This window comes from Temnothorax nylanderi, unplaced genomic scaffold (assembly GCF_030848795.1).
Source record: "Temnothorax nylanderi isolate EJ_2023f unplaced genomic scaffold, tnyl_v1.0 TNYL_tig0234_pilon, whole genome shotgun sequence".
NCBI lineage: Eukaryota > Metazoa > Arthropoda > Insecta > Hymenoptera > Formicidae > Temnothorax > Temnothorax nylanderi.
Window position 1 is genome coordinate 245598 of NW_027249296.1, and position 25581 is coordinate 271178.

Below are 25581 nucleotides of genomic sequence, written 5' to 3' on the forward strand. Positions count from 1 at the left end.
CACCACATTTGAAACATCCAGGACAGTCTTTTTGCATATGCTTCTCTAATGCGTTATACTGGGCCCATAACCTGTTGAGACTTTTCTTATCACAAAGAACAAATATCGTTTATTTGAAACGGAGTCTATACATTAACGTCATTAGTCAGCGACTGCTCGTGTACGACTGAGTTCTGACTGTGTCGAGCTTATAATAATATTGTTCACGCATAGGACACGCTCACCTCGTGACAATACATACTGAGTGATGCTTCGAACTAGCCTATAGAAATTTGCTTTTCCTATTAGATTTACATTTAAATTCTTAAATACGCCTGGATTTTGTTTGTTTTATGGCAAAAGAGTAGCGTACAACGCGAGATTTGTTCTTTCTTTGCTTGAAAAATTCTTGGCTTGTTCGCCACATCCGTTTTTCGTTACTACTACGCGCAATGTAAACGGAAAAGTTCCCCATGATTCTATATTATCTTCTCATTGAATGAAAGTTAGAAATCGGCATAAGAATGGAAACTTTGCTCTCAGAAAGTTGTTCAAAGTCGGTACTGAATATCAGCTTTCGAGACTCTTTACCATTGTTCAAGAAATCGAAGATCGCGTACTATATTTTAAAGTGAATTACGGCTGCATAGCATTTAAAGACTTCAACTCTTTTCAATCAACATACGCTTCATGTAATCAGATTAAGAAAATAATGTTCGATAATGATTGAAAAGCTTGAGAATTTTCATAATTAAACGCTATAAATTTTTCTAATGCATTATGTTTAATAGATAAACAGATTGACGATGGAAAACTTCAAGGAAATTAAACTAAAATAACATAGATCGTCTATACATAATGCAGTGCCTGTCCTTATTTTTATGATGGATTTTTCCATCCTGGTGACTTTCTATTCATCAATGTGTTAAACATTCTTCTAAGAATAAAATTAAATTTGATTTGTATCGATCACGAGCATTAGACGCTTAATTTCTTTTGAAATATTCTAAGAGATACTTAACGCGAGATTCTTCAATAGGGATGATAGCGCCATTCGAAAATAACTCGACTCGCTTCGGGGGGGGGGTCGTCGGGGCGGGAATACGAACTTCAGTAATTATCGCCGACGTAATGTCTTTACCGAAGTGCCGAACCTAAAAGCATCGTGAAGCATCCGTCCAGAAAGTATGAAGTAAGGGAGGCTGTAACTAAATCGCCTTACGGCTCGCTACGAATGATGTTCGGGCGTAACGTAAGTACCGACGACAGCTCGGTAAATCCGATACGGCGAACATTATCCTCCGGGAGTCGTCTTACTTCGCGTTAACCTCGATCCACGAAAGGATCACACGAGTGCTCCGTGAAACACGTTAGTAACATAGAGCATGGGCTCTCTATCTCTCGGAGAGAAAACGTAAACGTTTACAACTTGACTCCGGGCGAGGGTGAAAAATTCCGTGATATGATACCTTTCTCGCTGTTGAGAAAACGACGATTCCTGCTTGATTCCGTGCAAGCCGAGATATATAATTTCTATGATTTTTCGGATTTCATACTGTAAAATATATATTTAATTTCTTGAATAATGGCAATAACTATGTAATGTTATATTGGCATAGAATTACTGTGTAACAAATATTTGTAAAAATAATATATTAGAGCACGTTTATTTTCCACACCGCATGAAATTTTAATGACAAGTTCTTTGATGAATATGCAGTCGCCTTAGCGAAAATAGGGGCTCATCGTTTATCCCAACTTTCCAAATTTTAATTTTAAATATCTTGGCGCAACTAAGTCTTAGATGAAATCTTTGTCGTAACAAAATTCGCTTAAGATTATCTGAAAAAACAAGACTATATACCTAGATTCCTGAAGCTTAATTCGCAAAAATTTAATTTTTAGTGTTAAATATTTCTCTAATGAAATACTCTTTATAGTTATGGCGAAGAAAAGTCAGACTTGTTAATAAATATATCATTAACGCGTCTAAAAGATATCTTTTAATCGAAACTGGTAGAATGATATTATATTCGGATATGACATATATTAAAATATGTTATATATATCTGACATTTATCAAATATTACACGAATTGCACGCGATTACATTTCCTAAATTTGTTCATCGTACATATATCCTTTAATAAATCCCTGCTTATGCTGCATAAAATAGATGCAGAAATATTTATTGACACCTGCACTATATAACTCGTATCGTATATTTGCACACAGCGTCTTAGAAATTCATTGCTAGAATATGGAGTTGTCGATGGAACATCGAATATGCAGACGCGATGAAATTATTATAAAAGTTAGTCGGGAGAGGCTGGCGAAGAGAATTTCTGCCACTTCAGCGCGACTGTCGCTGAAACTTCCCGTGAAATAGATGTTTGGATAACTTTAAGGAGGAGGCCCCGACTCGCGCGCGGCGCGGCGCGGCGCGGCGCCACGAAATAACGTGTGCGAAGTTTGTTCCCATCTGCTTGAAAAGACGTTTAGTCGTGTCCCTTTATCCTGCCATTTAATGTCAACGATATTTTCGTACTCGCGTGCAGCGCCGTTATTTTTACGTCGCTTGTTTAAAATTTTATGTCAGAGAGCTAAACGACTACGTTAACAAGATCATTTTGACGTCCGGGCTTTAGTAAAAATTTTAGGTATTACCATCAGCTTTCATTTAGCACTTTTTAGGAGGTAAATTAAAGGATGCGTAATATTTTTTTTTTGTCAGAGTTACGAGCGAAAAAAGAAATGGGGCTGAAATAAACTTTTGTTACAACGAATTCCAACGAACTTACAAATTGAGCTTATTCTATCACAGTTTCATTATGTCGAGTAATTGCTCGCCAGATCCGATTTGGAATCAATCGAATCTCCTTTCCCACCTACATTTGTTACAGGAAAGTTTCCCCGCATAAAGAAAAGCCCATCGATAATCTTCGCTCTTTAAAATTCCTCGAAAGGAGCGGGCGCTCGCATCAACGCCACGTTAAAGGAAATTTTCCGCGGATAACATCGTAAGGAATTCTTTATCGGTCGAAGTTTGACGCAAGAATTTATGACTTTGCCGCAGGTAGAAAAAAAGAAGACACCGCGCGATCGGTTGTCGGTCCTCGTAGCTCGAACTTCTGGCAACGACGACGTCGTCAACACTTCGTTGAGGCAACGGCTCACCGCGGCGAATAGCGCTCATTGTTTTTGGAATATTTTTAACTTTTTTTCACATTACGTAATTAGATGTATACATCGCGTTGTCCGTAGTGCAGCGAATCCATTTTAATTAACTGGCAGCTTTTCTCATTCAGTTAAATTGATAAACTTGTCTGCCATCACGGTAAAATTTAAAGTACTTCTAGGGTACGAGCGTGAACCAGTTTGACGTGATTATCAAGCGGTTCGCGAAGCTAACGAATCTACTCTCGCGGATGCGAAAATAGTGGGACAGATGGGAAGGGCAGGGAGACACGGGAACCACCTTCGTCCCGATAAATCATCCCCGGGAAAAACTTGCGGGTCACTCCAGCTCTAACGGGAAAACGTGGTCCACTTGCTATGCGAATGGCGCGCGGCGCGCGCGCGCGCACCGTGATATTCCTTGCATAATTATTACCGTGTCGGCTCTCGCGGGGGAGGAGGGAGGGGGAGAGAGAAGGGAGAGGAGGAGGAGGATGGGGGTGGGAAGAGGAGGGATTTCTTATCTATTCCTGACTGGAATACAGGATGGCGAGTCACGTCCGAAGGATTTTTGCGTCACGTGCCGGCCGCTCCCGTGTGCCCGGCACTCGCGAGAGATGGATCTCCTCTCTCTCCTCGCCGAGAAGAGGAGAAGAATCAATTCGCGGGGGCAGCCGAGCGGCATGATACGCCGAGACGAGACCGTGCGGCGTGCGTATGGCAGGGTGAAGGGCTGCGGTATTTCTCCTCCCTCTTCCGATAGACACTCCATTTTCCCGAGCGCGGCGTATTCGCCGAACGCGAATCACGCCATGCGTGGAGAGTTGATAATGAAATTTTTAGAAGCCGATCCGCGACTCGAAATACGATTTCGAAGATCTGTGGATTTGCTCGGGATAAATTCGGAACGGCTGAAGAAACTTCGGAGATTTGTGTGAGGTGATACAAATATTTTGTGCTTTAATTATATGAAAAATATTATGAGTTGTAATTAATTATTTGCAAACTCACGAAATTCTTACGTTCCAATCCGACAGCATCACGAATGTTAGAAAGACATGCGAAAATGTGCGGTGAGAAATTGAGTTAAACACGATGCGCAACTAGAAATATCATAATCTTCTTATTCATAACGCAAGTATGAACAGCTGAACAATATAATCTGAACATTTTGAACAAAACAAAAATTCCTACATTTAGTTTATTTATTCCGCAGTATTCTATTCTTTTTAAGTGCATTTTCTATTTTTTGCCCTTTTTTAAAGAACTTATTTCAAGTGCAAAAAAATAGTTAAATAGTTAAAAAGAACAGATATCTAATTTCTATTCTTATACTTCTCTTTTTCATCAAGCTGCCTGTTACAATCGATCTGTTCAAAAGGAAATTAATCAACAGTACCTTAATTTCATGCTTTAAGTATCTTGAAACAGTCGGAGAATTGACGTGAAAGTATCTCGAGTTCGATTTCAGCTTATTGGCAAATTTCCATAATGAGCTTCTTAAAAATCGCGTGCTCGCTCACTTCCTTGCGCCCTCGTACGAACGTATCGCTTTCTACTATAGGTTTCCCGAAGAGAATAGCTCTCTCATCGGGGAGGATCAGTGACTTCGAAAGCCCCAGGATTACGCCTCTCTGAATCCATTCGCGACACTCGAAATGTTCTCCCGCCAGAAATGCGAGGGTAAACGCTTCTAAAGCGGCCAACTTTCGAAATTGCGTAAAACACGACACGAAATAATGACAGATTCGTGAAAGGAGCTCCCGGGCTTTCAGGGATTAACCCGTTTCGAATGCTGGCTACTACTAATATACGTACGTTGATTCTTGAATTGTCGAATTCTCTATAATTAGATCCTTTGAGACGCATACTTGTTAATTATCAACTATATAAAAAGTTACGCTGGCAATATCCTTCTGCAGAACTTTTTACCTTTTTTTTTTTTCTTAAACTCTTTAGAGAAAAAGATCTGATGGTGAAATTGTAAGTTGCACTTAAGATATCTTATTAATGATTCTGCGGAAGTTGCGCGTCTCCGGAAGAAAAGATTCGCGAAAGCCACGGGACGACGATGCTATCTAAGAGTGACACGCAGTCACTGCTGTTGCTGCCAGTCGCAGCGGCTTCATCCGAGACGGGAATATCGAGTTTGCCGCCCGTGTCACGGCACGTGGCCTTCCGTCGAGACGAACATCGCGAAGTTTATCCGTCATTTTATGCGGTATACAAGAGCCCGCGGAAAATAATTAACGGCGCTGGTTGGAGAATCGCGTGCGCCGCGTGCTCGGAGTAAGAATATCAGCCGCGCTTCCCGTGCGGAAATGGTTGGAACGGTTCAAGAACATTAACGGAAAGGGATATTTGGAGTCTGACGGCGGTGGCGGCGGCGGCGGTGGTTTATTCGCGCGGAATTTCCCCAGCAGCCTCTGTAAATTTGTATTCAGTCCGAGATAGCGTAAGACTTCTCGAGGATTCAAACATTAGCAAGCTAAATAAGTTCTCTATTAAGAAATATCCAAGTGGCGAATTATATAGGACCACCGAAAATATTTTATTTTCTTTTGAATCTTCTTTGTTGGAGCGTTTGTCAAAGTTGTTGAAGCAGTTTTCAAACCGTGAATATATAAGATATTACAGACAAACGCGAATCTGAGACGTGATTCATGACAGTCCCGGTCTATTTCCCATAAAATTGCGTTTCGTGGCGTTGACAATGCGCGATACCGAGATATAGACGATGATCGAGCTGCGAAAAATTCAGCGGGGAAAATTAACGCGTCGCCGTCTTTTTCACGACGCGACGCGACGTTTTGGGCATGCGGGTCGTAAATTTTGGCGGATCGACGCGTTGCGTTTTCGCACCTTGTTTATTTTTTTTTTCGACGCTGGCGAAATTTACAACCGAGGCTGTAAAGCTTACGCGATAATGTGTGAGTGTGATGCGCTTGCATTTCGCGGCGGGGTTCCTCCAGCACTTGAAACACTCATTTGAAAAATGAAGTTTACGGCGCATATTTTTTGCGGTATAAACGTGGCTCGCGCGTGTCAAGCATGGAAATGTATGCAGTTTTCCCTCTGGTTGCTATTTTTCTGTCCTGAGAACTCATTGTGTAAATTTGACCTCAATATAAAGCATTATTAAAACATTGTATATTAGACGTCATACGAAATGGTGGAGGAACGATACTCGATGAATTTTTCCTTCGAATATTGTCTCCATTTATTTTCAGGTATTTTAAAGATGATCAGTTTATTTCGGAAATATAATGTCGATCATTTTCGGAATAAATGGTCCACGTTATTCACAAAGATATATAGAGACGTTCACTTGCTCCGATGAGCGAAATGATATTCAAGGGAGTACATCGCCGCGCATAAATGTCCCGATTAAAGCAGGTGTCGCTCGAAAAGAGTTGAATGGTATCCCAATGCAAATGGTGCACCCTCCCTCGTTCGCTCCCAGCCTTTCCCTTCGCTCCCTATTTTAATTTCTGTTTACGTACACACACGGCGCAAATATTGGCATTTAAAGTGGCTTTAAAAGGGTCGTCGGACCGTACGTTGCGGTGCGTGAAATCTTCTCCAGTTGCTCGTAACGGCGGATTAACGATGTAATAATTTTTACAGCTTTCTAGACTTTGTCGCGCCGATGAAATTGCAACGTGAACGAGGCGACTGACACTTTTCGTTAATATCGTATACGTCGTCGTTCGATATTCACTTTTTATCAAAATGAGTTTTTTCTCAATTTCGACCTCAAAGCGCGGGATGGATAGATATTAAGTAATATAAATGTTACAAGACTTAATGAGTTTTTTATTTCTGTCTCTAATTTGAATATCGACAGCGAGGTTCAATCTCCGTATTAAAATAAACTCATTAAATAACAGAAAGTCTCCTTTCTATGACTCCCAATTTCGGAGACATCGCATCGTACATAATAGATAACTTTTGTCCCCCAGTTTTGCCATGATGTATTACATAAAATCGAGCTCGTTCGAAGGCAATCGCTGTGATCGTGAGTGGTTACTCTTTGCGAGGAGGCCGTTAAGAATCTGCGATTCACCCCGCTTCGCGAACGATAGCGATAGTTTATGTGCGGACGGTCGGTTTTGATTTACAGAACGACGTGTCTGAGGGTGACCACAAGCTTTTTAGGGGCGAAAATGCTCGACGCGCGCGAGAAAAGTAGCGGTGCGACACGTTCTGTATGCACGGCGTGGTGCCGGAACACGTTTCCGCTATCAGAACGCCGTCGTCGTCGTCGTCGTCGTCATCCTCATCGTTCCGGCGAGCTGCTGCTCGTTCGCCCGTCGAAATGGACCTTCGCCGACCGGGGGATATTTCATGTAACGCGACGTACGGTCCGTCGGTCTTTTAAGGCCACTTTAATCGCCGATATTCGCGGTGCGCGCCGGCGTGCGGCGAACGAGAATTAAAATGGGGCGGAAAGGATAGGGTGAGGGGAAACGAGAGGAAAACGAGGGAGAGAAGCGAGAGAGAGAGGGAGAAACAATGTTGCTCCCGTTATTCGCATAAATTTGCTTCGATCCATTCTGCGAGCTCCCAGCACGCAGTAATTGCAGCGAGAAATTAACCCTCGAGTTACGCGTTGAAAGCTTGACGTTACGAAGGCGTTACAGAGTCTTAAATAACGCGTAACAATTTTTTTTCATTTGCCGGATGAAGAAAAAAATAGATTCTCGCGTCTTTAGTTTTTTCGTAGATCCCTCTCAAGATTAAGATATCATAAAAATCTCTTTTATATTTAAGCAATTTACACTTTATTGATTAGCGCTCTTATAAAGGGTCTCTTCCATATCTTCTGTCAGAATATTATATATAGGTGCATTCTCGATACGTAGCCGCGTGATAAGATGCATCGAATAGGTACATGCAGTGCAAAATGGAAGAAGAGCACGACGAAAGTAGGATCGGCGGAGGGAAAGGCAAGGAGGAACTTTGGCGGCGGCAGGGAGAAGACGGTTGATTAGATTTTCCGGAGATTGAGGGGGGGGGGGGTAGAGAGACGCGCGAGGTGGGTGCAAGAGGTTGGCAAATGCAGCGCGTGTTCATGTCGAGGACATACGAGGAATCGTATTATCGACTCCCCCGACTCACCGCTCCTCTTCTTCCCTCCTCGTTTCCTTCACGGCTGGAGGCGCGATGGGGGATGAGGCAAACCAAGGAATTATGGAGGAATTGCATACGTGCGCTGCGTCCCCGATGTTGTATTATATAAACCGCGAATATAGTCGGACCTACCTACCTATCCTTTCAGTTTATATAATGGGAGGGTGTGCGAGGGCAAAGAGGTGTGAGAGAGGACGTACGGATGCGGAGCGCACGAGCGGGCGCACGTTCGCACATCCATCGTGGAATGCTCAAAGGAATCACGGCGTGCGCAACCCCGAGATGCTGCTCCAGGAGGGAAGAGGAGGGGAAAAGGGGGTAAACACTCGCTATCCCGTCGCTAAAGTGTTTCCGAGTGGCTGGAACGAAAACGCGTCTCTTTATACGGAGAGGAGCTCGCTGGAAACGCGCGCGCGCGCGCGTCCGATTTCAATCGCGAGCCAATTTATCGATCGGATGCGTTCCACGAATTTTTCACGATGCTGAATTATGCGGCGCAAATAGCGCGCAGTGGTACAATAACAGATACGATAGAAATAAGGATTCGTCTGGTTCTATGAATGCAACGCACGCGGAATTTGTAACGCTAACGTGAATCGAATTAAAAAGTATCGAATTAATGCACGAAGGTGCACACATCAGGATTTGCAGGCTCAAACAAAATCAAACATAATAAAAAAAAAATTACTTGATCTCGCTACGTAATTGGTTTTGTCATATTAACTCGCGTTATTTCAGATCCCTTTTATTTTATTGTCCGTAAATTAACGAGAAACGCTCGAGGATTAGCCGTTAAAGAATATTACCTGTTTTCGTACGGATCGTACGTTTCCGTTTCAGTAAGACATAATTTATGTGACTTTGATTGAGTTCGCTGGGTCGGAAAGGTTTAATGGCTTAGGAGAATTCCACTTGTGGCAAGAGATATAATTTTATAGCATTGTAAATCGGATATTGAAACATAGAAGTTAATTTCAAATGGAATTTCCTTTGAATAAATTTTTGGAATGTGTTAATCAATATAGTTTAACAAAAATCGTGATAAAAATGTATATAAGATTGGAGAGATACTTTACTTCAAGGCTTTTTTTTTTAATCGGGCCAATTCGTTGCAGAGGTACTCTATACAAAGGTCGGTGGTTATAACTTACGCTGCGCGAAAGCTTTTTTCGACGAGGAAAACATTTCGGCCGCTGAAATTCCCGGCGTAGAAAATACCGAAGTTACAGCGCGCCCGCGCCGTGGGGGAGAGGATCATTCTGCGCCATATACGACACACGTACAGAGCGCAATAAGGGTTTAACCGGTGTAGGTAATACGAAAACCGGTATCGGCGTACGCGAGTGCCTGCGATCGAAAGAAATCGCGCTACGCGCGGAATCGCGGGCAACTTATTTCTCCGCAAAGGAGGACCGTAACAAGCGGAATCGACGGTCCGTGTGCGATTGGGCTAAACGAATCGCGAAGCCGAGCCTGCAGGAGAAACATTTCTGATTAGACTTCCGGGCGTTCCGAGAAGGGGTTGGAAGGTTGGCACATGTCCTTGTCCCATGTATGTCTTCCAGGTTCAATTCTGTTCTTATCGGAACGCCGGAGAATTGTAAACAAACGTGAAACCGTATTACAAAGAATATTCTTACATATGTCACAAAATTCTTTGGATCAAGTAAGGTGTTAATTAAGTGTAATACTACTTCGTGAAATATTATTATTTATGAACTTGCAACAATTTTTGAGAAATAATTTGTTGTATGATATGAAAGATATTTTTTGCCTAAAATATTATTATTTTGACTATTATCGTTAAATTGTTGTAGCGCTTAAATACTTATAAATAGACCCGTACACTATATACTTAAGATTTTCCAACGCCATTTGACCTCAATACTCTACTATTATTTACAAATAGCATTAAAATTTTTTAGGAAATATTATTTTATTGTTCTTTAGCAAGTAGATAATATCTCTGTAGTGAACAGAGAGGCGCGACTTTTGGAGCCGTGCAAACCGAGATCATGATTCGCACGGTACGCGGGGGGCGGGAGATGGAAATGGGTCGGGGGTGGGCACGTGTACGAGAGAGTAACCAGTTGCCGTATCGCCTGGTTGAATAACTGCGATCCACCTGTCACGAGCAGGTACAAACGTCGAACAGTAGGAGGAGGAGGAGGAGGAGGAGACGGTCGTGGAAAACACACCTACACGATGTGCGCACGCTGTTGGGGCAAAATATCGTTCTTTCTTCGATTCCATAAAATTTATCAAACGACCCACCCCGCTGAGAGCAACCGATACACACTGCGTCTCACGGTCGTTCGCAGCCCGCGCAGATTGCTCTCGGGAGAAACGAGGGAGGCGTACGTACTGCGCGACATCGCGATTTCTGATAAAGTGAAAAGCAGTAATCGACTGATTGAGTGAGTTAGATACAATGCTCTTCGATTCCGTTGTGGCGGGTAAAATTGTTAAATTTAAAATTTGCTGTTTCGTTTTTGCGACTTTTTGCAGACACTTTTTTCAGACGTCAATTAAAGTACGTGATACTGATGGTCATGGTTATTTCAAAGAATATAAAGTTCACTAATTGCTTAATCTCGTTAAATCTATTAAATCTCTGATAATAAAAGACGTTTGAAAATGAATGCATTATTCAATTATATAGTTCACTAATGTGTTAACAGTTTTATGCATATGTGATTTAATTAAAAATTATTTTAATTATACGACTGTATAATTTATGAGTTGCATAAATTATGCAATTTATAATTAACGAAGTTTGTAATATGTTAGTAGTTATTTGAAAGACTAATAAAATATTTCGAAAAAAAGTTTTTATGGGGCTGTTAAATAAAAAACGTATGTGTCTATCCAGATGAATTTTTATCAAACGGAAAACCTAGCTGTTACGTAAAAATTGTATGAAAAGCGCTGAAGTGAAGTAACAGGTATTGAAATATTTAATAAATATGGCGCTCGCTGTTGCCAATCTCCCTCGGGGGAGAGGAAATCAGCCGGTTAATAATAGTCAGTCGGACGTTTCATTTTGCGCGATATTTCGTTACAAGTGGCGAAACGAGGTTTTCATTCTATGAATGCAGGCGGTCGTTCCATTTCTCGTAAAAGCCCGCGAGACGCAAAAGACATACGGGCAGGGGAGAAAGAGAGGAGGAAAGGGTGGGTTTTAGTTGTGTATTCGGAAATAGGAGAGGCGCGGTGTCGAGACGAGAGTAAATAGAGCGACTCCGTAACGCGCGCGCATTGAATAGAAAGATTTATTCGGCCGGCGCGGCGGGACAACTGTCACCTGAGCTGCGCAAGCCCGACGCGACACGCTGACTTGTTTACATTGTGCCATTTTCGCGTTTTAACAAAAATTCCGCGGATGAACGCGGATGAATGGACAATGCCGTGCGGTTACAGGGTTTATCGTCAGAAAGACGTAAACCGAGACATGAGTCTTGGAAAATTCTTTTGAGGCTTTGATTTATTGTATTTTATTAATTATTTTATTATCATGTAATTATATTATAGAGAGAGAGAGAGAGAGAGAGAGAGAGAGCACGTATAATTATTTTACCACGCCTTAAATTTTTCTCTTTTGAAAATATGATCGATTGTACGGATGGACCAGTATAGCTTCCCAATCGCATCGTGTGGGTATGTGTGAGTATGGTTGTGAACTTACACATTCTGCTTTATGTAGAATACTCACCGATTGCTAAGCACTTCCGTCTCTCGACTCGAGATTCTTTTTACTCCCGAGACCCTTTTGCCTTCGCGCTCTTCAATTCTGGATGCAATTTTCCGTCCGATAGATCGCCGCTTATTTTCTTAGATTGCGCCGTTGGGCTACACCAGTTCGCGTCTTGCGTGCTCGCCGACCGCGACAACGAACGAATTACGTCGGGTTCGAGGAAATTCCGGAAATTCCCGGTCCAGAAATAGCGTTGCATTAATTTATGTTAGCGAGATATAAACAAGCGCAATTACATCTATAAATGCGACGTACGTGCCGCGTTATAATATAATACTGCGACGACATTACAAGACGTAAATCGCAGATATCGATTCTGAGTGAATATAACGGTAAATATATTAACAGTAAAATATACACAGTGATGGCGCGGACTGATGGATGTCCGATCAAACGCGCAAAGGAAAATAAAAAAGCCGCTGATTTACCTAAACGATCAAACTTTGGTTGAAATTTCTCGTAAAAGCCCGTTTTTACGCGACATTAACCCTCGGTGTATTTATGTACTTTTTGTGTATCCCGTACTCTACGATCCTAGCATCATCAATTAATTACGTTGGCAAGTTGTACAAAAATAAATTATAATCTATATTGTTATTATTTTAATTGGACTCCAGTTCAATAGTGGCTCTTTAATTTTATCATTATTTTATGTCCTACCTTACATCAAGTGACATTCAATAATGGCAAAGAATATTGATAATAGTAAAAAATATTATATGAAGAAATGCCAGATTCTAGCTTTCTGCGACGTTCTTGCATTTTGCCCAATAGTTGCTACAATAGTGATACGTACGTATGGTAATTATGTAACTGGATAGACTCTCGACTTATTTTATTGCGTGAAAATATATTTTTTTTTTTACGAGGAACGTTTTCGTCTTTACGTTGGCCGCGGCCCAATTTAGTTTACGCTATCGCACGTCCATCATTTTCATACGATTATTTCGTACATACGCTCGAAACTGGCGGTCGAGCTGACAGTGAGGGATTTCCGCGCATAGAAACGCGCGCGAAATCAAATTCGGTGGTTTTACCTTCCAAATTGGAGTCGTTTAATCGACGCCGGAGTGTCCGCGACAGAGCCCCCCCATTGTTATTTCGAATTGAATATATGCCGTTTTATGTCGCGCGGCGCGACCTCGGTCTGTCGACGGGAAGCCTGCACCAGCCATATCGAGTTGCATTTTGAACGGTCCGCGTGGATTTGATTTCTTGCCTCGATTCAAAGATTAATGGGTAATCATTATACGCGCTTTTCGGCGAATTTTCGGCTTTTCTCGATTTTTACCACAATAGCAGTATTGTGAAGGCAAAAAGAGCTATTCAGTGCCATATATATGTATATATTTTTTAATTAGTTGCCTCGAAATATTTCAAGTTAATCTAATGAGTGGATTCATATATCATACAAAGCACGTTTTCACGAAGATAAATTTGGATTATTCCAAATTACGCAATTATCATTTAGAATTAATATTTAAATTACGAAATAGAAAAACATGGCATGTTCGGGGCAGAAAGAAAGTCGCTTGATGAATTAACTTGGATGAACTCGTTCGTTCGCTCGCGCTCGTTCCGCGCGGCCTTATTGAATTAACTGCCGCCCTGTCCTGCGTAGGATCCAAGTAGGATATCATCCCCGAGTCTCTCGCGAGCGAGGCTGTGTATGCATGTAGCCCGGGAGAAATTAAGCGGGAGCTCCGCGAAAGAGTTTCGATTCCGCCTGGCATAATGCACTTCGGACCACGCGATAGAAATTCCGCGGGCACTCGCCCTCCCGTAGGGATTCTCTGCGTACTTCAAATTTTCCACAAACGAGTTGCTAAGCGCGGCTTAGCCGGCCTTCTATGCGGCGAGCTCCTCGCATTACGAAGTTGGCTCCGTTCCTGTTTTCCGCTACCGCGAAAACGGCTCTTCTCGATCGCGTTTCCTCCGCGCGCGCGGCAGAGATCCTCCAACCCCCTCTTCTATCCCGCCCCCGTCATATTCATTAACGGCCGCCAAATGACACGGAATTGCGGCTAAAAGTGCGCGTACTTTGTCGCGTAACAAGGTTCACCATCCTGGCGATGTTACCTTGAAAAGCATGGTACCTCTACGCGCCGCTGAAACACGCGCGCGCATAAATGGTACGTGTGTGTGTGTGTGTGTGTGTGTGTGTGTGTGTGTGTGTGTGTGTGTGTGTGAGACGCCGAACGCGAACGTTGTGCGAGGGAGCTTTTAAAAATATAATTGGAACGTCATGGAAGGTGAAAACACGAACGTCGTTGTGACGCGAGAGTACGCGACTTTTTAATAATTACGCTGTTTTTATCATCCCAATGCGCGCGGCCCGCTAATGGCGGCGAAATTACGGAACATATTAATTCGCGCGAGGTGGTAGATACTGAAAGGCAAAAGTAACGATCGTCCTGACGAAATTGATTCGATAATAATGGCTAACGTAAAATACGCCGCGACGGCAGAACGGATTAAGCCATCGCGTTTGTTTGTATTTAAATTCCTGCCAATATTTAAAAGTATCCTGTGATATTTCCTCCCACACTTCTCTGTGCGTGAGAAAAATAATATAAACCGGTAATATTTTAAATAAAATATATTCAATCTGGTATTGAAAATACATTTTACGATAAAAGTTGTAGCAGAGGGCATAAAATAACTTTAAAATAACAATGATGTTTGTTTAGACATGAATCTTCTACGACATCGATAAAAATTCAAAACATGTTTGCGTCATTTCACATTTACGAATCCAGGCCTGGTAACTTGATTTCAAATGTGGGTACCGTGGGGCTAAGAATTCGCCGTGGACGAGTATTGAGAGCGCAGGTGTGCCCCGTGCGCACGCTTAACAATCGAATTAATGTTTAAAGATTTATCACGCGTATATCCGGAGAGAGAGGCGCGGAAAGCAATTAGGGCGGCGTGCGCCAGTCGCCAATTTGTACGGTTTACGTCGTTACGAACGAATAAATCCCAGGGCCCGGCGTCGCTGTCGTTACTACGAAGATTAGATTAACTGTCTCTTCATTTCGCGAGCGGAGACAGTTATTACCGCCGCAGGGCGTCTCGCGCCGAGAGTAATCGTCCGATCGTGCGCGTTTCTCGTCCATAAACGTTTCGTACGGCGAGACTTCCACTTCCTTCTCGTTCCCTCAACCTTGCCGCGATTGCACGCCGAGGCTTACCGAGGGCTTTATAGCTTACGATTAAAAGCAATGCCGCGCCGAAGAAATGCTTCTGCGCTACCGTTTCTCGATAACGTGCGACTCGAAATGCGAATGCGGTTCTATTAAGCGTCATCTGTATGCTATTGATAGATGATTGCTTTGATACGAAGGATTGGGATATGAATTCAGCTTCCTCGGATATTGCTTGAATGTACGCTTGAATACAATATCGAAAAATTTAGTAATTAAACAGTACCCAGATAATTAATCGATTGCTTCAATATTCCAAAAATTCAATCTGGTGCCTGGTCTACTTTCTAATAAAATTATCCTAGATGTTATTCGGAAAATGATTACTCAATCCCAGAGATATGACTTCGGGTAACGGAACGGTGCTTGAGTACGCGGTGTACATACGAAGATATGTGATAAGACACGGGTCTCTATATTGGCCGCTGTGTACTTTGTGGGCGACGTTCGTGTCTCTATTAAACGCCGTCTTCAATCCTTTATTTGCAATCGGCTATCAGCTCGCAGTTGGCACTCAAAGGGATTTGTCTTTCAGACATGACTGCGCGCGCGATCGATCGCAGGATGTATAAATTGTCTCGGAGCTATATGATACCTTTTCTTTCAATTACGGATATCTCGAGACCAACGCAGATCTTCCGTCTAGAATTTTTCGCAACTCCTTCATTTGCAGCGTTAAGTATCTCGGTGGCAACAAACTCCCGACTTGAAATCCGATTAAAATCAAATCACGTGAAATTAAGTTAGGTACAAGACTTCGTTGTACAATTCCGTCTCTGTAGCTGATTTTGCGAATTAAAATCCTATTTTTCCTCACTTTTAATTTAGAAATTATATAATTAACATTACAATGTTAAGACAATTTGTGTTTATCATCTGCCGCGGTATAGGTACATTACATGATTATATGATCGTAGAATGATGATCCACGATGGATTTGCTCTATAATCGAGAGAAAATATGCTGCTTTTGGCTTCACAGATTTTAAAATTACGCAAATAAGCGCTATCTCGAAAAAATATTGGGATATTCCTTATTCTGATTAACAAAGTAGTATCTATCTGGACTGAGGGGGCCCGCCTTCTCTCTTTGCTCCCGCGCTCGCCAGCGCGAAATGTGGAGTCGCGTCGGCCGTACGCGCGCGACTTCTTATCACCGGCGCGTTCAATGCATAAAGCATAAAGTTCGTATCTCATGCATACATTCATAGAGCCGTCGGTGCGGCAGCGCGATGGCGGGAGCGAGACGAAAGTCATAACTTACGGTGCGTCCCACGCCTCTCCGTCCCCCTGTCCGCCCCTCCCTCGGCGTATGTATCCCATCCACCGTAACCACCGTCGTCCCACTCTTGGGAGTATCGAAACACCCGCAAAATCACCGGAGGGTGACTGAGGCACGTATGACGGCTGGCACTCCTCTCGGCGGTTCTCGGTGCGCTCAAAATTCCATTTTCCCACGGAAAAATTCCATTTTTCCATCGGGGGCCCCACCTTCCTCTCTCTCTCTCTCTTTCTCTCTCCCTCTCTCTTCTCGACCGATTCATTGAAAAATAGTCCACTTACCGCGGCCTCTTTTTGCGATAAATCAATCGCGCCTTTCCGACTGTACTCCATATAACCATCCCTTTCCGCTCCCCGTCCTTGCCATCTTTCATTTTTCTTCGACGCGGCCCTCCTCTTCCTCCAGGCGCGCCTCCGATGCATCGGCCGCGGGGGTTGGATTGTCTTCCGAGATGACTGCTGACAAATAGGGAATCGATCCGTCGCCGCCGCGCATCAGCCGTTACGCCATAAAGCTGCCGCAACAAAGCGTCGTTTTGATGCTTTATGGGCATCGCGTCGCATCGCCGGCCGTTGGCGGGATGACGTTGTCGGAATCGGGAATGGATGTGCGTAGCGGCTTGTATTGGCCGTCCAGAGGGAAAGAGAGAGGGAGAGAGAGAGATGTTCGTTTAGCGGATGAACCGAAACGTCGAGCGGGCGTTGCGCGTTGTGACGCTTATTTGTTCGCGTTGCGTTTGCATGCAAACTCAACGCGGACAACGAATTTTACTCTTGTATGGGATACACAATAGAATTTTGGAAGCCTTCTAAAAATTGGATTCTCCCTCGTCAACCTTAGAATGTCGCGATCGTGTAAACGACTGACGCACACACGCACGAAAAATCTCTTATTTTGAAAAGCTTATATTTAAGTATCTCAGAAAAAGTTTTTACGATTTTCCACAATATTCGTACTCGAGAGAATCGACTCTGCTAGAAAATATAGATTGAAAATGTGAAATGATGTAAATGTGTGTTTTTTTTTTAAAGAATGCTCAAATATTTTGTTTTTATTTTCATTGCTATTATTTACATATATATGTAGATAACATTTTCGCATTTTATTCTAAAAGCTATCTTTTTACATTTTGTTCAGTCTAATAAATTGAGCCATACAAGAAAATATATGGACACGCACTCTTATTTTAATTAATTTTTTATTGCTATTATTGAGATGTATATAGATAATATATTTAGATTTTTGCATTTTATTCTAAAAGCTATCTTTTTACATTTTTTTCAGTCTAAAAAATTGCTGCATGAGCCATACAAGAAAATATACGGACGCGCATTCTTATTTTAATTAATTTTATTGCTTGCAAATCAATATCCCTGGCGAAAATAATGTTTATTGAAAATTTATATGAAGTTACTTAAGTGTTGAGTAGATGTTTTATTTGAGCTTTAAAATATTTATTAAATTGTTTATGAGATGTAAATTTAAACATGGAATTGTTTATGCGATGTTCACGGCTACGTTTGATAGGCGTTCGGAAAGTGTTGTGTGGTGTTTTCGAAGTGTTGCAAATGTTCACGAGGTGTTTTAAAAGCAGCAGTTCTTTTAATAAACAGATTATTTTCGCCAGGGTAACCATGCATTATTTGGACGAACGACAGACGCTTCGCCGCGTCGATGCTCAACTCATCCATTTTTACGTGCATCACTTCGGCTACACTATTAGTGCATCGTAGAAATTGTAACTCTCGGAGGTGATAGTGGATCGCAGATTGATCTGCGTTGGAAGCAGGTGCGGCCCGTGCGGGATCGATGGCTGCGCGTCGACACTTTCTTTCATCGCGTGACATGCAAGGGAATAAAAATTCCTCATCCGCGGTTTTATCGACATCGCGGAATGAGTCGGCGGATGTTCCGCCGACGAGGAAAAAGCGTACTGCCGCAGGACGCGGAAAGAATAGTGCGTTATCTGACGCAAAAGGTTCCACGAAAGACACTCTGAACATTCACCCTGAACATTTTATTACAATCAATATTTCATAACTTCGTATTACGTATAGATACACACATACACACATATTATAAATCTTTTAGTTAATATTAATTGTGACATTGGACATTTTATTTTAATGTTTTCTCATAATTGCCGTGATTTTTAATCTCGAACGTACAATTATATACACAGTTTTCGAAAACACAAGTTTTTAGAAAGATCTTTATTACGGGATTGGAAAAGTTTGAAACGTTATATTGAAGTTTTTCATCATGGCGTTTACTTTCAAGATAGTGTTTGAAAAGTTGAAAAAGGCAGTAATGTGATAAAAGAAAATATGGATTGTGCCGTTAGTATTAGTCAACAACCACCTTGGAAAACAGCTTCGAGTGCAACTTCCAGTATAACAAAGATTAAATATACTTTACTTTGCTACAACCTGTAACTTCCTGAGAGCTTACTATTATTCCGTCTGTGTTGTTTACATTGTGCGCTGTATGAGGGAATCGCTAATAAAATAGATACATTTCTCTCTTCTCTCTGAGCCATTTCTGGTTTCCTTATCTAAATTTAACACATAAAACTAACTATTATTTATTTAGCACATTTTCTTAGATATTTTCTTCTTGTATTTTCCTAATACATCTTATTTCTGTCTTCTTTTCTATTCAAGAGAAATCTTTTTTTAAAAGCTGTTTTATTTTTAGCCGAGATGTCAAGGAGGGACCGTGCAGAGGACTCTCCTCACGTGCTCCTCGCCAATGCTTAATGCTTAATCGGTTTTCATGAACTATTGTTCATATGCGCCCGTTCGTGACAGCCGAGTCACGAGTGCGCGTGTATTACGATGCTTCCGTGATCTTCAACCCCGTCGAAATAACGAGAAGACGCCTCTCTCGGCGTAACTCCCTTAATTGGTGATAGGATAACTACGAGGTGGTCATTAATTACAGTCGAACCCCTGGCGTTGCGGTTAGTTTGCTTCGAAGCTACTTTCGATCTTTTGCTCCTTCACCCTCCTTCCATTTCCGCTATATACCACTTTCCCTCGGCTGCTCCCTTTTTCTCCCTCGCCAATCCTTTCATTTCTGCAAAGAGTATCGAAAGAGTTAAAATAAACGATAATTAAAATTGACGTGTTCTCTTTCTCTCTCTTTCTCCTTTTTATAGGGAAAGATTAAAATAAAAAACTGTGGAAATAAATAATATGTTAATAAATAAAATAATATGCATGTTTACTGAAAAATATTTCTTGTCTATTTTCAGATCGCCGACTGGTGTCCCGAAGACTCATCAGAAAACTGGTCGACTCTCATGGCAGCGCGGAAACTCGCAGCCCTCTTCGCCGCGGTCCTGCAACTTTGCTTATGTGAGTGAGTCTCCCTTTCTCTTCATGTTTGCACCCTGAGTCTCTCGTAATCCGTTTACAGTTTAGGTTGTTTGAGACATCGCCCGCCAAATCCCGAATGTGAGAATTCACACAAAGTTCACGCTTTCTAATCTCGTAAGAAATGAATATTCTTTCACATTGTTGTTATTTTTTGACATGTGTCTATAACTTTGTCTATCCAACGAATAGCCGAGTTATTAAGAGCTCAAGTTATTAAGTCAACTATCTTGATAAGTTAGAGACGCCATTTCTGCTTATCGTCTTCAGGCGAAAAATTTCTGATCATTTTTTTGGCGTTTACCGTCCCCGATCTTCTCGCGATGTCATCCGGAAGTCACGGTATTTCCGAGCACGGGAGAAGCCATGGCGGTTCTCATAATTCGATGAAATAGCCGGGACGAGCGAAGGAAGCGAAATGGACCGTCGTAACGGCGGGAGAGCCGCGTCACATCGTCGTGACGAGAAAAAGGACGAGATTGAAGGTCCAGGGAAAAGGATGAATCGAAAAGGGACGCACGAAGGCGTCGCCTTCAACCGCACCGACTTTCATGAGGAAGCCACGGAAATTCTCCCGATGTCGTACAACAACTTTCCTTCGCGATATTGTTTGTTCTGACGACAGCGAGTGTGCTGAACCGTTACGTCGAAGCGGGAATAGCGCTCGAATATTTGCTGCGGAATACGATGTAAATATGGAGATAGTTATGGTTAGATGGCCGATATAAAAGAGTCATGCGCGATATTTTATAGGATGTTTATTTGAACCATCGACATTTCTGTCATTTATAACAGACATCTCAGACATTTCCTTGGGCAAAAGTAAAGAGTTTACAATGGTGTCTTCCTTCTCCCGTCTAAGTAAAATTCTAATTTTCTTTCAACAATTCAAGAATTAAATAAAACTATTTAACATACGGCATTTTTAAAATGCTTATTTCAAATATCAACTCTCAGCTATCAGTATTTCGCATCAAGATGCGTATAATATAATATATAACAAGAGAATATGAATTTGTCGATATCTATATTTCTCGAGTCACCGTTACAATCTCTACAATATCGGATTTAATTTTCTTTTCTTGCCCGCTTCGAAACCCATGTGTCGCCCTCGATCTAAAGTGGGTCCCACGTGTTACGATAAACTCTATATAATCCATCCTAAGGCCCTTTTATGTGTCAGGCCCTAGGCCCTCGGCGAGTAATCCGCTACTCTGTCCGTGAGCTTTCCCCGAGTCGACGAAGTTCCGTTGTAAGCCGCGGCCATAAGACGCAACGGATGTTACCTCGCCGGCCGGCCGTTCTCGCCCGTCTCTGAATCTCTTACTCGGTTATATCCGCGCTGCGGTGGCGGCGGCGCCGCAACGACCCTACCCAGGACGATACATCGTCGGGGGTGGCCCCGGCGCGAGGGAGTTTGTAGGATCCACTTAAATCCACCGTGATTTACTCGGGCACGCCGCCGCGTCCAAACCTCCTCCTCCCCTCGCCTCCATCTCCCGCTCCACAGCGGGATGCAGCCGCAGCCGCAGCCGCAATAAGTAACCGGGCCTCGAGCTTTTCGGAAACGCCGCGCCGCTGGAAAACGTTAAGGAGGATTCGTCAGCCGACGGTTAGCCCTTAAGCGTATATAGCGCGTCATATTTATCACTTCTTCTCCTGGAAGAGGGGCCGTTAATTAATTATATCTTTACCAACTTCTGGAGATTTTGCTCTTCGTACTAGAAGTTTTGCTCTCGATTATTTTCACTGTTATTATTTTTTTAATTACTTAAACAGTCCTTTTTTCGTTCTCCTTCGGTATGTCTGCTGTTGCACGAGACACACTACTGTACATTTCTAAAGCGAAAGAATCGCGGCGTTTCTTTGACTGAGCTTTTCTGAGTTGATTATATAATAGTGTACCTATATACGGGCAAGGACTCCGTGGGTATTAAAATGCCGACTCTTTTGTCCGCCGAGAATTAAAAGAGAGGAGAGAGAGAGAGAGAGAGAGAGAGAGAGAGAGAGAGAGAGAGAGAGAGAGAGAGAGAGAGAGAGACCGAAGGATTTAGACGAGGGCGTAATTAATTTCGGCGGTATTTCTTATTTTTAATTGTCGGTCTTATTATTGCTCCGCCGCTCTCTTTATTTCACTTCCGATACTTTGTTCCGCCCTCTCTCCGAGGGTTGAGCGCGAGATCGTACGAAATAGTATTACGGTATTTCTTTGAATCGAGGGAATTTACGGGATTTTTACGAAGCGCGTTTCAGCTCTGTCTGTAAGCTCCGAGTCGCAGCGAGAGAAAAAAAGCGTATATTTCTTTTTTTTTATTACAACGCGTGGGAAAATAACGCGACCGATGTTTCTCTACACGAGTATCGACGCGGAATTCTCGCGCGCGCGGTGCCACGTCATTATGTTCGCAATTTTTCTCGATTTATTTCGTTATCTGTATTTTTTGCTTACGGAAACGTCAATTAACGGCATATCGCGCCGACCACGCGAATATCACTGCAAAACTGCGGAACAGCGTTGCGCGATAATAATCGCGCGATTAACGTAATAATTACAAATGCGAACGTTAATGCGCTCGCCTAATGTCGCGTAACCGTGATGTTTCCACTCCTTTTTCCATGCATATCTAAAAATATTACTTTATAGTCCCCCAACGCGCACCTCCCCATAATCTCGCAATACGCTCTTGATATGTCCAATTTGCCTTCGAAAAAGAGCGCTATAAAATTTTTATCCGCACTTTTACATCAAATGCATAAAAATTCAAGTCAAAATGAAAAAGATTAATATTATTTTATTCGTGGTGAAAATTGAATGTATTAATCGATATTTTCGATAAACCGAGTAGATATTTTGTCTGGTTTTTTAAATCGCGCGGTGACATCGGCTATTCTTATTCCAATGTACTATATCCGCATTATTCCTTGGCACTTTTCATAGATTTCCGATATGTGTCAGGAACGAAATTTCCATTTTAACTGAGAGACTCCAGTTTATTTCATCATAAATTCACCAAACAAAGAAATTAGGTAAATTGGACTTTTTACATGTCTAATTGAACATAAAAAATACTGTTAATAACTTGTTTTTAGATTTTCACAATTTTTATATAAAATGATATATCAAGTCTTCTTTCCTCTCTCTATTTATTTATATAAAAATTAATATATTTATATATAGGGGAGCCATTTTTTTTAGATAAAATCAATTCACGGTCGATGCGAATTGGCCCAATCTTTATACATTCATAAGATCGCATTCTCGTCGGCGGTCAATTCTCGCCACACGTTTCCCGGGCGAGATTTACGAGCTCCTTGAGTTGGCAAAAATCTTTTATATCGGCTTTCGGCTTCGGCGAATCCTCCGCGAGGATCATGCGGGGCGAGGTATCGTTTCGATCCGCTCCATCTTCATCGGCGGTCGACGGCGCTGATGACACGCGGGAGAGAGTGCCAGCTTCCATTTTCAATATCGCGCCGACAGTCGCCTTCATGCAGGATCCTCGCCTTCACGGCGGATCCTACGAGTCTCGGGCGTTCGTCATTGCTCGCGACATTATCAGCGATTCGCGGCGCCGGTTTTCCCACATCGATTTCTATGTGGATGTACGTATTGAAACGCAATAAGCTGAATTGAAATTAAATATCCGAACTATCGACGCTAGAAAAATTATGTTGTCTCGTCGTTCGACTCATTGTCCGTCTTACTGAAATCAATTGTTATCTAACCATAAAATCTATATTTTTAATTTAATATTACATTGAGGATCAAGATTATCTCTGTATACATTACTTATTTACTATTTACTTATGGACAAAATGATAAAAATAAAAAAATATATAAAAGTTACGAAAAAGATACAAATTGTATTTCCAGCGCTGATTTTTTTCAGAGAAAAATTAATGTCCTGATTCTTTGACAGATTTGCAACCGAGTTTTCTTTTATAAAAAACTCAGCGAAAGATTGGATAGGTTGCGCTCGCATAAATTTTGATGGATTTACCGATGATACATCCGCGTATATTGGAGCTCCATACGCTGTTTGTAATTAAATATCGCGAGATACGTAATTCTCATAAAATAGCAGCGCGATAAGTTACGCGTATAAACATCGAGCGTTTTCATTACGGAAGCTTAGTCCATTCGTTACACCAAGCTTGTGATTTTCGGGCATTCAAAGAGAGTAATTTATGAGATGGAGAGAGAGATAAAAGTGCGCATTTTCATGAAACGTTCGTCATGAAATTAATTTTTATATTAAATATACATCGGATACTTTGATACTTATGTTTACCGAAGATTATGAAATTTCTCTTTCTTCCTGCAAGAACGTCGTAACAAGCTAAGAAATAAGATATGTTTGCCATGTTACGTCGCAACGATATCAAATGCTATCGTCGAAGTTCGCGCGGGACGCATGTAATCCGCGTAATCCGTCAAGCAAGGTGGATGTAACTGGCGCGGCACGATATGGACAAAGTTCGTCTCGGGCTATCCGACGCCGGCCGGCACCGGAATAATTGAAAATGTCACGACAATTGCACTGAATGCCGCTGTAACTCCGCCGTTGACTAATGCAAATGGATACATTCAAATTCTATCGGAGAATTAATAATTTTCCCTCGTATCGGGACCGGCGGCGGCGGCGGCGTCGCGCGATAGCGACATATCGTGTTGTCAAACTTAACAAGGCCGATACTATATCGTATTAATACCGTCGTCAAACTTGAGAGGCGTTTCCGATCCGCGATCCTCGATCAGTCTTGTTTAGCTCACTATCTTTAACTATCTTCAGCTATCTTCAACTTTTTCCTCTTTTTTTTTAGTCACTCAATGTTTAACCCGTTAAACGGATTCTGAAAAAGAAGGAAATTTACTTAAATTTATAAGAGGACAATATAGGTTCTTGTTATTTAATTGCACGAGATTCGCCAGCAAAAAATTTCATTCATTTTTAATCTCTTACGATAATAATTTTTTTTTCGCCCGAGAAAAAATTCATCCTACGTTGAGCAAAGGATTTATCATTAAAATGAAGCTAGGAGATTCTGGAGCGCCTCGTGACAGTCTGTGTGTGCGAGGCTCGAATTCTTCGCGGAGGACGCATCGACGTTCGCGTCATGGAGCTGCATTATTCGCGTTGCACACACTTGCCGGAAGATTTTAATGGGTGAAACCGTTTGAAACGCGCCGAATATGTTACAGTTTCGCTCTCTCGCGAACTACACGCCTATATTTTTTCCCGTAATTATTCGCATGTCCGCGAGCGAGATACACCGTAATTAAATTAAACACGCGTGAGCGTCGCGCCAATGTGAAAATCGTGATGATACGATTTTGCATGAAACAGAGAGAGAGAAAGAGAGAAGAGAGAGAGAGAGAGAGAGAGAGAGAGAGAGAGAGAAACAGCAGGAAAAAGTCCGGGATCAACATACAGCGAGGTTCCGCGTGCCGCGATCTATTTTTGAATGCGTATACTCGGTCTTTTTGTTTCGAGAATAAGGAAAAAGTGAGCGCGATAATCGCAAAACAGCTTTATGTATTCAACGAACACGGGCCGCAGAATTGATTCTAAATAAAGCGTCACATATTCAAGTTCGCCCGAGGCGTCGATAGTCAGGACGCGCGTCTCGGAGCATAAAAAGCAAAATGAGGAAGTTAGTCACTCGAAAGAAGGCTT

At 42.1% G+C, this 25581-nt stretch overlaps 1 protein-coding gene across 2 annotated transcripts in view; it reads left to right on the plus strand.

The window, feature by feature from the left end:
• Dip-lambda (Dpr-interacting protein lambda) overlaps positions 1-25581 on the plus strand; it is a 211322-nt gene that overhangs the window by 157978 nt on the left and 27763 nt on the right. For both annotated transcript variants that reach the window (XM_071717999.1, XM_071717998.1), the window contains one exon: positions 19783-19885. In XM_071717999.1, coding sequence (XP_071574100.1) covers positions 19831-19885 — 55 coding nt within the window. In that variant the 5' untranslated portion in view covers positions 19783-19830. The remainder of the gene's footprint in view (positions 1-19782; positions 19886-25581) is intronic.